Genomic DNA, 13336 nt, shown 5'->3' with positions numbered 1-13336 from the left:
TCCTCTTTTTTCTTCTCTTACTTTGGCTTTCTGATTTCCTCTCTAATTTATTGTTAATTTCAGCAACATGGCTTTCTGGAGAGAAGTTGGCCAGCAATTGCGCCGCCTACCTAAGACCGCCGCCGGGGATATTGGTTTGACTCAATCGCGGAGATGCCTGAGCTATTCAAGGACATGGAAGAACACTGGAATCACAACACACCCTCGGGCCGATACAAACACCCGGAAACCCATTCAGTCAACATGGCAAAGATATAACTCTGCCAGGCGCGCTTTCTCGGTGACTGCGCAAGCGGCACACGGACACATCACGCCGCCAAAGGCCGGTGAAGAGTAAGCCCACCAGACTGCCCAGGTGCTCCTATTTGCACCTTGCACTTTGGCCGGTCTTTAATAACTCAACGTCTAGGATCAACATCACTTTCATCGACAAGGACGGCACCAAGATTGATTTCCAGGTTGCCGAGGGCGACAACCTGCTTGACATCGCTCAGGCAAATGATCTTGAGATGGAAGGTATGTTGAACCGACCTGTCTTTCCTTGAGATGCAGACTCTAACATAAGATCTGGAATAGGCGCCTGCGGAGGATCATGCGCTTGCTCAACTTGCCACGTGATTGTGGAAGACCCGGACATGTTTGATAAAATGGAAGAGCCATCGGACGACGAGAACGATATGTTAGACCTTGCCTTCGGACTTACAGAGACCTCCCGCTTGGGCTGCCAGGTGATCATGACCAAGGACCTTGACGGACTGGTTGTGCGGTTGCCCTCCATGACACGGAATCTTCAAGCAAGCGACTTCGGCTCGAAATAAAGACACCAACAGACCCAGACGGGACTGTTTGGACCTTGAATACCCTCGCCTATCATAGTCTCATGGAACACAGCTGGACAAGGGGTGTGTATAGCCCTATATAGCGCCCAAGTACTAGGGCGTGTAACTACTGTACTATTATCTCAAGCATCTTCTCCACTTGCGCGATATCACAAAATGGAAAATCTTCGGTACTATTTTCAATCCAAGTCTCTCCACATAAGCAATTCTATTACAATGTAGAAAGAATATACAACAAGAGATAACAACCAAACGCCAGAAACATGCCATGGGTAATCGTAGGTCCAGCTCACGCCTCTTCGATATTCAAAGGCTTTCCCTTCTTTCCATTGATCAACTCAAGGAATCCTTGTTTGCTGACCTCGTTCGCAGCCTTCTCCCGCTCTCCCATACCAATTGTGCCCTTCTTGCGCTCGATCTTAGCGGCCTCCTCTCCTCGGACTTGGGCCGCGCGCACAGCATTGAACAGCTTTACGACACCACGCTGCGCCATCTTGCGGACACGCTTTTCCTCCTCAGCAACAGATCCAGCAATTCCTCTCTTGATACCCATCACGTCACGGATGCGACCGCGATCCAATTCCTCTTTCTTCTCGGCGCGCATCTTAGCCCGCGCAGCCTTGTCAAGCTTCTCGTCGGCGGCATCGTTGACCAACTTCGCGGCGTAAGAGCTGCGCGACAGAACGGGATCAGCCCGTGCGGAGGTGGGAAGCTTTGTGGACAGAATTTTGGAGATGGAGGTGGAGAATGCGGTAGGGTCGTTGCGCTTTGGGACGGCTCGGCCGCTATTGGCGCCGGTGCGTTTGTCGGCAGGGGCTGAGTCGGAGGGATCATCTTCGTCTGAGCCAGAGGCATCGCTTTCGTCATCGTCGTCGTTCTCGAGCTCAATGTCTGCGTCCTCGAGCTCAATGTCTTCGTCGACGGAGTCTGCGTCGCTATCGTCTGATTTTTTCGATTCCGGTGCAGGTGCTTCTTTTGTCTTTGTCTTATTCATGCGGATATCGAGGGCCGTGGGCTTGGTCACTGTAACACCCCCTTCTTCGACGTCCGAGTCTTCGAGACTGACGGCGTTGAATTTCCCATCTTCTTCTTCGTCTTCGGAGCTGCTGTGATAGAATTTCTGCTTCACGAACTTCTTTTTGCGGCCAGTGTGACCCTTCAGGCCATCGAGGACCTTGCGTTTCTTTGACGAAGGAGGAGGCATTTTCACAAAAGATGAATGTAATGAATGTAAAAAATAAAAAGTCTCGCCGATCCAGAGCCGTATCACAACTTTTTTTGGGGGCGGTGAGAAACCGTCGGCTCTCCGATTGGCTCCTCCACATCGCCTCTCTGGTCTTTCGATGGGCACTCACCCTCACCCCTCCTCCATCGTGAATTCATACATAAGTACGGCCTCGGTCTGATTTTCTCTCTTTTACTTGTTTACCTCCTCATAATTATACACCATGGTTCTTCAAGACCTTGGGCGACGGATCAACTCCGCCGTCAATGACCTGACACGGTCTAATAACCTTGATGAGAAGGTGCGCCATGTGTTGTCTGGTGCGGCCCAGAACCATCCCGCTAACTTATTACCAGGCCTTCGATGATATGCTTAAAGAGATTTGTGCCGCTCTTCTCTCCGCCGATGTTAATGTCCGTCTCGTGGGCACGCTACGCAAGTCAATCAAGGCAAGCGTCAACTTCGCCTCAGTACCAGCGGCCGTGAACAAGAAGCGCCTGATCCAGAAGACCGTCTTCGATGAGCTCGTGAAGTTGGTGGACCCTCGTGCAGACTCCTTCCGGCCGAAGAAGGGCCGCTCGAATGTTATCATGTTCGTCGGTTTGCAGGGTGCGGGTAAGACAACAACGTGTACGAAGCTGGCCCGCCACTACCAAACGCGAGGATTCAAGACCGCGCTGGTCTGCGCGGATACCTTCCGTGCTGGTGCATTCGATCAGCTGAAGCAGAACGCAACCAAGGCCAAGATCCCATACTACGGTAGTCTGACCCAGACGGATCCTGCTGTCGTGGCCGCTGAGGGTGTGGCCAAATTCAAAAAGGAGCGTTTCGATATCATTATTGTTGATACCAGTGGTCGTCACCGACAGGAGGAGGAACTTTTCACGGAAATGACACAGATTCAGACGGCAGTGACGCCCGACCAGACTATCCTTGTCCTGGACAGCACAATTGGTCAAGCCGCCGAGGCTCAGTCCTCCGCATTCAAGGCAACCGCAGACTTTGGAGCTATCATTATCACCAAGACCGACGGCCATGCCGCTGGTGGTGGTGCTATCTCTGCCGTTGCCGCAACGAACACCCCAATTATCTTCCTCGGTACTGGTGAGCACATGATGGATCTCGAGCGCTTCGAGCCTCGCGCGTTCGTCCAGAAGCTACTGGGCATGGGCGATGTCGCTGGACTGGTCGAGCACGTTCAAGCCATGACGAAGGATTCCGCAGGTGCTAAAGAAACCTACAAGCACATTGCGGAAGGTATCTACACTCTGCGTGACTTCCGCGAGAACATCACATCAATCATGAAGATGGGCCCGCTTTCCAAGCTATCCGGCATGATTCCTGGTCTATCTAACATGACCCAGGGCCTGGATGACGAAGACGGCTCGCTGAAGCTGCGCCGCATGGTCTACATTTTCGACAGCATGACTGTCGCGGAGCTGGACGGCGATGGCAAGGTCTTCGTCGAGCAGCCTAGCCGTATGGTCCGCATCGCGCACGGTAGTGGAACCACTGTCCGTGAGGTCGAGGACGTGCTTTCCCAGCACCGCATGATGGCCGGCATGGCCAAGCGTGTTGGTGGCCAGAAGAAGCAGATGCAGCGTGCCCAGGACATGATGAAGGGTGGAAACAAGAATCAGCAGATGGCTGCCATGCAGAAGCGCATGCAATCCATGGGTGGTGCTGGTGGCGGTGGCATGCCTGGTATGCCTGATATGGCCAAGATGATGCAGATGATGGGTGGAGGTGGTGGTGGCATGCCCAACCTTGGTGGCATGGATATGCAGAGTCTAATGAGCCAAATGGGTGGGTTGATGGGCGGAATGGGAGGAGGTGGCGGTGGACGTGGAAAGGGACGTTAAGCTCAGGCCTTGGCGTTCTTACTCCTTGTCAATTGTTTTCCTTACTCTTTTTTTTTTCTTCTTGATATCAACCCGCTGGCTCATCGTTTTAGCATTTGGGCTGGTGTTTGGCGTTTTGCTTGGTCTTCGCATTATGTGTGACCGCTGTACACGAGAATACATTGGCCATGAACCAATTACTATCACATATACCGTTTTCAACTATGGGTATCTTGTTCTCTTGTATACATTCCACTCCTGTCGTCTCTCCGGCTCCTTGTAGTGCCTACCTCGCCCTCCCTATACTCCGAGTGAAGCCTGTCTCGTCTAGTACTCCAAGCACAGCGTCCGTCCTGCCACTCAGCGATTCGAAATTCTCAGATTTGGCTGTTGCTGTCGAAGTTCAACATTTTGACGTCACGAGGTATCATCCAAAATATCGGAAATTCCATGAGCTTCTAGTTGGCAAAAGTGGTATTACTTGGCCAGCATTGGTGATGGCGAAGACTTGCCCAGGAGGCACGACCAAGGCCGGGCTCCATCTGTCATATTGGAGTCATAGCCGGTCCACATCTCGTACTGTCGCTTCCTCCACAATTACAGGAAGTTGGACAAACATTCCGGCAAGTCTCATGACGCATAGGTGACAGGTCCTGTCATGTGTCTGGATTCTGGAATATACCGGTTCCCACATAAACAAAACCTGTCTATAGAGCAAACTGTACATACTTCTTTCATTTCACTCTTCAACCAACTTTCATAAAGCTACTTTCATCAATCTTCCTTCATCAATCTTCCCTCATCAACCTCCCTTCATCAATCACTTTCACTTCATATCTCTAAACATCTTGGGCATCTCTGCCAAACTATTATCACCATGTCTCGCAACGTCTGTATCACCGCTGCGGACGGCCACACCGGCTTTACAATCGGTGAGCTGCTCTTGACTGACGACACTTTCAAGAAAGCCATCGCATCAGTGACAGCTCTATCCCTCAACCCGGACTCCGAACATTGCAAGGATCTAGCCACTCTCGGCGCAAAGATTGTCCCCCACAAGCCCGGCCGCCTGAGGGATATGGTCAAGACCCTGAAGGATACCGGAGCCGACACACTCTGTCTCGTCCCGCCGGCCCACGAGTCCAAGTACGACCTTACAGTGGAGCTGATTGAGGCGGCCAAAAAGGCTAACGTGCCTAACGTCTGTTTCATCAGCGCCGCTGGATGTGATCTCGCTGAGCGGGAGAAGCAGCCGAGACTGCGGCAGTTCATTGATTTGGAAACGCTGGTGTTGTCCAGCAAGGGTGATCCGTCCACTGCGACTGGTCATTCTCCAGTTGTCATTCGGTAAATGGGGATCCTTCATGGGGGGCAAAGTATGCGTTTTGCTAACTCTCGAATTATAGTGCCGGGTTCTACGCTGAAAACCTGCTTATCTATTCCCCACAGGCGCAGCAAGAAGGTGTACTTCCATTGCCGGTTGGTAAAGACCACAAGTTTGCTCCGATTGCACTGGGTGTAAGTTATCTATACCGGTTTTGTCGAAGGGTCAATCTGACATTTTTCAGGACGTTGCGCAAGTCGCAGCACACGTACTTTCTGGAAAGGGAAAGCATGGCTTCGATGATAAACATCGCGGCCAATTGCTCGTGCTTACAGGTAGATCACCTTAACCTATGGTCATATACAATCGACTAATCTTCCCCTAGGCCCGATGCTCACCACCGGCGATGAACTCGCTACTGCGGCCAGCCAGGCATTGGGAACAAAGATGGCCTTTGAAGACATCTCTGAGTACGTGCAGATCCATCATTTACTATTTCTATAGACACATACTTATATTACTTTACACAGGGCTGAGGCGAAGAAAGTGCTGCACGCTCAATCTGCCAGCGACAACTCTGAACTGCAGTATCTGCTTGAGTACTACTCTCTGATTCGCGAGGGCAAGACAAATTACATTTCGACATCTGCCTTCCAGTATGTTACTGGCGTGCATCCTCAGCAACCGACGGAGTTCTTCACTTCCTATGCCGAGGAGTTCAAGACCAAGGGTGCGAACAAGAAACGGAAGACGTCTAAGTGATATGGCTCTGCAACTTACTATGGTTTGTTGAGTCGGACATCCAAAATCACGCAGGCTATCGGGAATTCGGGGCTCTTAAGGAGTAATTCAATCGATCTTGTATGTCATTCAGCTTTTCTATGTGGCATATCTTACGACAAAGCAAAGGAGAAAGGAAACGATGTGCTACTATCAATAATGGCGTCCCGAAGGAACTCAGAGCTCTCTTAAAGAGTTAGCTTAATCGATATTGATATTTTCAACAAGTTGCATATCGTAAGTTGCATTTCTCATGAGACAATGGATATTTTACAACGTTGGAAGACTGTGCTCGTGTACGGTGCCCTCCAGTAATCTCGAGAATCCTATCGCCATGCCCGTAGACATCGACGCTAGAATCCAGACAATTCACAGCTTCTCACCCTCTTTCAACGGTTTTCCGTACATATCAATCCTCTCGCTCTCTCCGTCCATGCCGGACCATTTCTCCAAATCATCCGCAACATCCACCAACCGCTGCTCGTAGAAGATATGACACTTGGGCATGAACGCCTCTTTCCTATGCTTCTCCTCATCATACGACCCCTCCACATTAATCAGCTCAGGGAACAACAAACAGACATTATTCCCTTCATCCATAATAGGCGCGCGACAGTATCCACAGGCGACTTTGGTGGGAGTCATGTACTCCGTGGACTTCTCTTTGGAAGAGTAGAACACCAGATCTTTAGCTCCCTTTGGGAAGGTGAGATCTGTTTTGTGGAAGACGGCACACCATTGGAATGGGGCTCCTGTATAAAGGCGTGTGAGTTAGAAAAGAACTCAAGAGCAATGTATACAATACGCTGTGCAGCGTGTTATAGTTAGCAACGTACCGTGCAGAACCTGACATCCGCGACAATGACAGAATTTCGCCATTAGCGGTTTCTCGCGGTTGATGTGGTACTCGACACGTCCGCATTGGCAGTGGCCTCGCCATTTTACCTCGCCGAATTCCTTGGGATCGACGGGTCGGTAAGGAGGCTTATCCATCCATTTCTTGGGGGTTTCCTGGACAGATACTCTGTCAGTACGATGGATTGGATTCTGTTTGCGGGTCTCATAGCACTTACTCCTGAAGACATTTTGGCGTTTGGTTTTAGTAGAGGGGTGGTGGTGTGGTATGTTCTGAGGGGTAGAGAAGGTAGAGAAGAGAATGAGATTCGAAATGACTTTGGACAAGCAAAGAGACGTGAACTTAGCATGTTATATTTGAAATTTGCAATTACCTAGGCGGTATCAATCACTGCACTCGAGAGCTTCACTTTTATGTACAAGTTTTCGTTATGTATGGCATCATCATGATCTAATTCCAGGAGCCCCTTCAATAGCTATCTGTACAGATGTATAACTAACCTATTCTTGAGTTAATTGCCAAGTCTGGCCCAGTCCATCGCGTCAAGAGCTCGCTTTTGCAAGTAGAAGCTGCACTCTCATGTACTGTTCTAGACCTCCTTGTTCCCTGCTTCGCATCTTCCTGGTTATGCGGGAATCTGACAGGGATGCTTGCTTTTGCCTGCTTTCGGTGCGAGCTGTCCTTGGTCGAACCAAAGTGTTTACCGGTTTTGAGATCTCGTATGGGGATAGATCAAATAGACTAAAATAGACTATTATGGGAAAGGCCGCGAATGGAGGCATGTTGACCCGGCAAATAGACTATCGACATGGAATTGAAGCCGCCAATGGTTGGAAGGAAAGCGGGGATTTCGCAACTCCCCGCCAGTTTCAGATGCGACGATACTGCGTAAGAGGAAGCAGCACCCCAGTATTTTCAATACAAGGTTGGAGAATCGTGGTGATGGATACTGCGTAACTGTCGAAGCAGTGAAGTCATAACTCTGTCACAAGCGTACATCGATGTGGGGTTTCCCTGTCAGTATAAAGTTCGGACGCTTAATCCGCTAATTGAATGCTTGGGTTACTGTATTTCGGGGAGTAACCGAGATGTACTGCGTATTGTCATAATGAGCATGAGCAGGTCTTTTTGACAGTTCTTTTCATCGAGATCCACGTCCCAGGGGCTTGTATTTGTAGATGGTGCCTGGTTCTCTGTCCTGACCACCGCAATACCAGCGAATGACGTCACGAATGCCAAGCATATCAATACAGGCGTGCCTGCCTTATCTCTCACACGAGAGCGATAAATAAACTCTCAAGCTTGGAAGAACAACATCTTTCCTTCATACATCAGTACGCAGTACATCCGAAGAAACGAAAAAAGATGGCTTCCGGCAACGCTTCAAGCAAGCAAAGGGTGATCATCGCATCCAATCGCTTGCCACTCTCTGTCAAGGAAAACAATGGAACCTATGAAACGACCCCGTCAAGTGGCGGCCTGGTGAGCGCTCTCCGAGGCCTCCAAGCAGCCGACTACCTGTGGCTCGGCTGGCCAGGAATCGAAGTCAACGACAAATCCGCCAGGGAAAGTGTCAATGCATCCTTAGCTAAGGAGAATGCGGCGGCAGTCTGGCTGGATCAAAAACTGGCCACAGATCACTACAATGGATTCTCCAGTAAGCCTATCTTCCTTTGACAGTAATGACAACGCTGGCTAACGGTATATCCAGATGCAATTCTATGGCCAAGCCTGCATTACCAGTCCGGAGTGGTCATGGATGACAATGCGTGGGAGGCTTACCAACGCGTCAACGAGATATTCGCAGATGAAGTGAGCAACAAGGCTAAAGATGGCGATCTGATCTGGGTGCATGATTATCATCTCTTCCTCTTGCCTCGCCTTCTGCGGAAACGTCTGCAGGCTCAAAATAAGCGCTGCCCGATAGGCTTCTCGCTACACACGCCATTCACAGTTGATGATTTCTGGAGGGGAGTTCCTGTTCATGACCAGCTGCTCGAGGGTGTTCTCGGTAGTGATATCATCGGCTTCCATACGGATGAATACAAGAAAAACTTCCTCGGCGCCTGTGATACTCTCCTGTGAGTTAATCTATACCTCGGAGATGCGACGGGATACTAATTGTTTGCTCAGTGATGGCACTCGCGTGGAAAATGACCAGATCCATTATGATAACCGCGTGGTCGAAACTGGGAAATTTATCGTGGGAATCGACTATAGGAAATTTGCCGATGCTTCAGGTGATCACGAAGTGCTTTCCAGAATCAAAGAGCTAGAGACTCTATACAAGGACAAGCAGGTCATTATCGGCGTTGACCGCATGGACTACACAAAGGGACTGCCCGAGAAACTGGACGGCTTCCGAATCTTCCTAGAAGAACATCCGGATATGGCCAACAAGGTCGTTTTGATTCAGATTGCCGTGCCAAGTCGAGAAGATGTCAAAGAGTACCAAGATCTTGAAGCGCAGGTTAGCAAACTTGTGGGCCAAATTTCTGGCAAGCACGGTATGTGATTCCACCCGCAATGGGTATATCTACGTCGATACTCATATATCAGCAGCAACTCCTCACCATTCGCCGTTACTCTACATCCACCGCTCGGTCTCCTTTGCAGAGCTTGCGGCACTATATTCCATCTCCGATGCCTGTCTTCTAACATCGCGACGCGATGGCATGAACCTCGTTGCATCGGAGTATGTGGCGTGTCAAGAAGCCAGACAGGGTGTACTGGTGCTGTCTGAGTTCACAGGCGCCGCAACTTTCTTGAAGCCCGGTAGTCTCTTGTTCAATCCTTCCAATACGCACAGCCTCTCCGACGCTCTCTACAAAGCTTTGACTATGGACAAAGAAGAGAGGAGGCGGAACTACGAAGAGCTTCGCAACTTCGTCACCACGAATACAAGGTAAATCCACCCAGTCTCTTAACTTTTTGAATGTGTTTCTGACTCTTTTACAGTGCAAAATGGACTGAAACTTTCTTGGGTGAACTAGGACGACTGAAGAACTAGCTACCGTATTAGGACCAGCTAAAACTCTCAATGCATTTGCTGCTGTATGTTTAGAACTTCGAGTGCATAGTTAAGGAGTCGTCTTTATAACCTTGAAATCCAGACCTAATAGCCAAGTAAAACAGACGAAGCCCTGAAGGCGAGATCACCAGTGGCGTTAAGCCAACTCCACTCGTTCAAATGACATATTCGTCGTCCCGCAACGTCTACGCTTCCATACAACCCCTATGGAACATACATTTATAAGATTTTGCGCCCCCGTCCTGATCATCCTGACTCGCCTCCACGTTTACTACCTAGGCAAAGGAGCAATGAAATCTCAGCACCATCCACAGGCCTGGGTTGGATCCCACCGAAATACAGTCACTATGATGCCAGCCCATTGCCATCCGATATCCACGACCACAATGAAGAAATTCTAGATCGTGGCAGTTTTCCACACGACCAGAAACATTGGAATACCCTCACTTTCAGTCATGGCAACTTGCGCCACGAGGCAATCGCCACTAGAGTTGAACCAAACAACAACACCGCTGAACAATGACCGCCAACGGAAGATATAAATATCTCGATTCAACCTCCTCGTCAGAACCCAATTCAACAACACAAAATTGACCAAAAAGAACACCTATTATCTCCAACTTTGAACCCACAATCAAAATGGTTGACAACCCCAACCCCGGAAACTTCCACAACCGCCCTCACGAAGAGGTGCAAAACATCGCCCGCAAGGGCGGCCAGTCCAGTCACAAGGGTGGATTTGCATCAATGGATCGTGATAAGCAGGTAAGCACCTCTCAAGGACGTTTTTGTGTTTTGTTTCTTTCCGTTGTTGTCGTTCAGGCTAACCCGATACAAATGCAGAGAAATATCGCCTCAAAGGGCGGCCATGCTTCTGGTGGCAAATTCGAGCGCGGTTCCGAACGCACAAAGGAGGCTGGTAGACGCGGTGGCCATGCTCGGTCACGGAGTCGTGAGGGTGGAAGTGGTTATCAGGAACAGAAGGCTGTTGGTGATACTCAGGAGCCGGTTGAGGTTGAGGAGACTGGGGAGTTTGCGGAGGAGCCTGAGGAGGAGTATGAGGAGTAACCTAGCCCTCTGCCTTTTTTTTTTTGAATAGAATGGACATCCATCTGCTCCGGTTGTATATTTGAGATGGTCTATGGTATATAAGCAATCGATGGATGGGAATATAAGTTTTCGTGTTTAATCCAGAAGAGGTTCGATGTAGTTATACAATTGCAGTGCAGTACTATCGTCCCATTCATATTATCACGCACATTATCTGTTGAACAATGAGCACATCGTCAGGTAAATTTGCTCACTGTTCAACATTATCCATTGACGATATAAGACGCCGCTAGGAATCAGTCATCTAATGCAAGAAGAGGAAAGGACAACATCAAAAAAATGAGAAAAGGACTAGATCAACCACTGACCATGTTCATAGCGGCCGGGAGTCTATACTTCATACACCGGACGAACCGGCTAGATCAAATGACAAACATATAATGCTTTTGGGATGCGGGGATGTAAATCTGGTCATGAAAAGACACAGTCAACATGGATGAGAGAGAAGTAGAAGGTGAAGACAGCAATGATGTGTCAAACAAGTCCCTATGATGGTACATGATGCGCCCGGGAAAGGGTGGGTATGGGTATCAAAAGAGTCCTATAAGGACATGACGACATGAAACAAAAAAACGCAGAAAAGAGGAAACCCGGACGCTTATGAAATCCATAGACGAGGGGATTCATTTTTATTTTTCCGCGAACCGGCGGTCAAAGTACCGCAGCACGCCCATCACACTAGCAGCCTCGACTTCCAGCGCACCCCGGCTGTCTGGCGGAGCGAGTTCGCGCGGGTCGGGGAGGGTATGAAGCTTTGGCAGCCAGGTGGAGATCTCGTCGCTTGCGCGGGAGAAGTTTGGGTGGCGGGACAGGGTTGTGAAGGTATCGGCGCAGCTGAGCGTTAGTTCGGAGCGGGGGGCGGGCTTTGGTGCAGGAGGTTGCGTAGACAGGACGGTGTTGGGGCGCGGGGCCGGAGCGGCGGGGGCATTTCTTGACATGCAGCATCCGCCGTCCTTGCCGGCGCCTCCGCAGCAGCCGCCTCCCGATGGAGTGCCGCTCGCTGACCGGGAGGCTGCCAACGTCTTGCAAAAAAGAGTGCTTCGAGGGTCGGCAAGACACTGGGCGCAGGTGCCTGGCCCGTTGGCGCAGGGGTTCGTCGCTTGGCTAATGGGTGGGAGGGTCACTTCAGAGCGGACGTCGCCCTCGGATGGAGGCGGGGTGAATTGTGAGATGGATTGGATGGGTGCGAGGCGATTGGCCTCGAAGGCGTTGCGTGCCCGCTGCTGCTCCTGTGCAGCCATCTCGGCGCAGATACAGGGCGTGCCGTCTTGGCAGAATCCGCAGGGGTCGACGGGGGGTGAAGAGACATCGTGGTCGTGGGACTGAGCGGGGGCGCCGGAGAATTGGGCTGTGAAATCGATTTCCATCTCCTCTGGGTCCGGTTTGATGTGGGGGACACGGGGGTCTGGTTCTGGGCTGCCGACGCCGTGAGGAGCGTGCCGAGAACGGGAAGACTCGTGAGTATCGATTGGCATGCCAAACGCATCTTCGATGCACTGGCAGTGACTGTTGGAGCAGTTGCTGCATCCCAACGTTACATTCATATCCGTATCGTCATTGTTATTGTCGATATTGGTGGGCTGAGGTTCCTGCCTTTGAGAGCTTCTTGTCTTTCGAGGTGGCAAGGGCACAGAGTCTGGAATAGGAGCAGGCTTGCTGACGTTGGGGCCAGAAAGGGATGATCGGAATTCCTTGACAATGGCTTCCTTTGCGCTGCGCTCGATCGAAACCTCCTTTTCCAGAGCATGGCACCGGTCGCGCCACCAGCCCATCTCCTCACGGCACTGATCAACCTCAGCAGAAAGGTTTCCAATTTGCTGCTGAAGCGAGGCGACCTTAGCGTCGTGCTCATCTTCAATTTCCTTCATCTGCTCTTCCAATTCACTAACTCGGGCGGCCCGGCGCTCCCGGAACGCTCGTTGGGCTGCCCGGTTTTGTGCTTTGCGTTTGGTCGGCGGGGTATCTGTAGCTGGCTTGCGGCCAGGCTTGGGACGAGGTGGTACAACCCATTCTCGCGAGGTGATTGAGCCGGGGGTGCCGGGGCCTGGAGATGGGGCCACAGAGGGTCGGGCGGCCAGCGTGGGCGCCGGGGCAAGGGCGAGTGCCGGAGCTCCAGCTGGAGCAGGAGTCATAGACACACCAGTGGTGGCCATGTTGGCACCAAATTGATGTTCAAATACTATGTCGAGGTCAGTGGTGAGGTCTACGTGAATGTCGGGCGTAGTCGGGGAAGACGCACGAGCCGTGTCTCGGTCGGAAGAACGGAAGTGCGCACATGCGAGCCGATAAGCGAGAAAGACCAGCTGGGGAGGCAACGAGCAAGTTTTCTT

General features: G+C 50.9%; 8 protein-coding genes across 8 annotated transcripts; 5 read left to right on the top strand and 3 right to left on the bottom strand.

Moving 5' to 3' along the window:
• Positions 1-67: 67 nt before the first annotated feature.
• On the top strand, positions 68-818 carry N7515_000446 (ferredoxin family 2Fe-2S iron-sulfur cluster binding protein; the record flags this gene model as incomplete). Its single annotated transcript, XM_056661190.1, has 3 exons — positions 68-333; positions 410-516; positions 577-818. 3 exons carry the CDS (start codon positions 68-70, stop codon positions 816-818), a joined length of 615 nt encoding a protein of 204 aa, XP_056526356.1.
• Positions 819-1128: 310 nt separating this feature from the next.
• Positions 1129-2043, bottom strand: N7515_000445 (rRNA-processing protein RRP15; the record flags this gene model as incomplete). The annotated part of the gene is made up of 1 exon (XM_056661189.1): positions 1129-2043. The coding sequence occupies one exon, from the start codon at positions 2041-2043 to the stop codon at positions 1129-1131; it is 915 nt and encodes a 304-aa protein (XP_056526355.1).
• Positions 2044-2287: 244 nt separating this feature from the next.
• N7515_000444 (RNA-binding signal recognition particle subunit SRP54) lies at positions 2288-3926 on the top strand (the record flags this gene model as incomplete). Its single annotated transcript, XM_056661188.1, has 2 exons — positions 2288-2365; positions 2421-3926. 2 exons carry the CDS (start codon positions 2288-2290, stop codon positions 3924-3926), a joined length of 1584 nt encoding a protein of 527 aa, XP_056526354.1.
• An 856-nt stretch (positions 3927-4782) lies between these two features.
• N7515_000443 (uncharacterized protein) lies at positions 4783-5991 on the top strand (the record flags this gene model as incomplete). Its single annotated transcript, XM_056661187.1, has 5 exons — positions 4783-5252; positions 5312-5423; positions 5474-5564; positions 5615-5699; positions 5760-5991. 5 exons carry the CDS (start codon positions 4783-4785, stop codon positions 5989-5991), a joined length of 990 nt encoding a protein of 329 aa, XP_056526353.1.
• A 387-nt stretch (positions 5992-6378) lies between these two features.
• On the bottom strand, positions 6379-7094 carry N7515_000442 (GFA family protein; the record flags this gene model as incomplete). The annotated part of the gene is made up of 3 exons (XM_056661186.1): positions 6379-6761; positions 6846-7020; positions 7083-7094. The coding sequence occupies 3 exons, from the start codon at positions 7092-7094 to the stop codon at positions 6379-6381; spliced, it is 570 nt and encodes a 189-aa protein (XP_056526352.1).
• A 1136-nt stretch (positions 7095-8230) lies between these two features.
• Positions 8231-9875, top strand: N7515_000441 (trehalose-6-phosphate synthase; the record flags this gene model as incomplete). Its single annotated transcript, XM_056661185.1, has 5 exons — positions 8231-8522; positions 8577-8946; positions 8999-9372; positions 9428-9770; positions 9824-9875. The coding sequence occupies 5 exons, from the start codon at positions 8231-8233 to the stop codon at positions 9873-9875; spliced, it is 1431 nt and encodes a 476-aa protein (XP_056526351.1).
• A 660-nt stretch (positions 9876-10535) lies between these two features.
• Positions 10536-10964, top strand: N7515_000440 (con-10 family general stress protein; the record flags this gene model as incomplete). Its single annotated transcript, XM_056661184.1, has 2 exons — positions 10536-10661; positions 10740-10964. The coding sequence occupies 2 exons, from the start codon at positions 10536-10538 to the stop codon at positions 10962-10964; spliced, it is 351 nt and encodes a 116-aa protein (XP_056526350.1).
• A 671-nt stretch (positions 10965-11635) lies between these two features.
• On the bottom strand, positions 11636-13159 carry hapX (bZIP transcription factor HapX; the record flags this gene model as incomplete). Its single annotated transcript, XM_056661183.1, has 1 exon — positions 11636-13159. One exon carries the CDS (start codon positions 13157-13159, stop codon positions 11636-11638), a length of 1524 nt encoding a protein of 507 aa, XP_056526349.1.
• Positions 13160-13336: the final 177 nt, after the last annotated feature.

This window comes from Penicillium bovifimosum (genome assembly GCF_028826915.1).
Source record: "Penicillium bovifimosum strain IBT 22155 chromosome Unknown utg000001l_segment0_segment0, whole genome shotgun sequence".
Classification (NCBI taxonomy): Eukaryota; Fungi; Ascomycota; class Eurotiomycetes; order Eurotiales; family Aspergillaceae; genus Penicillium; species Penicillium bovifimosum.
This window is presented reverse-complemented; position numbering and strand designations above follow the sequence as displayed.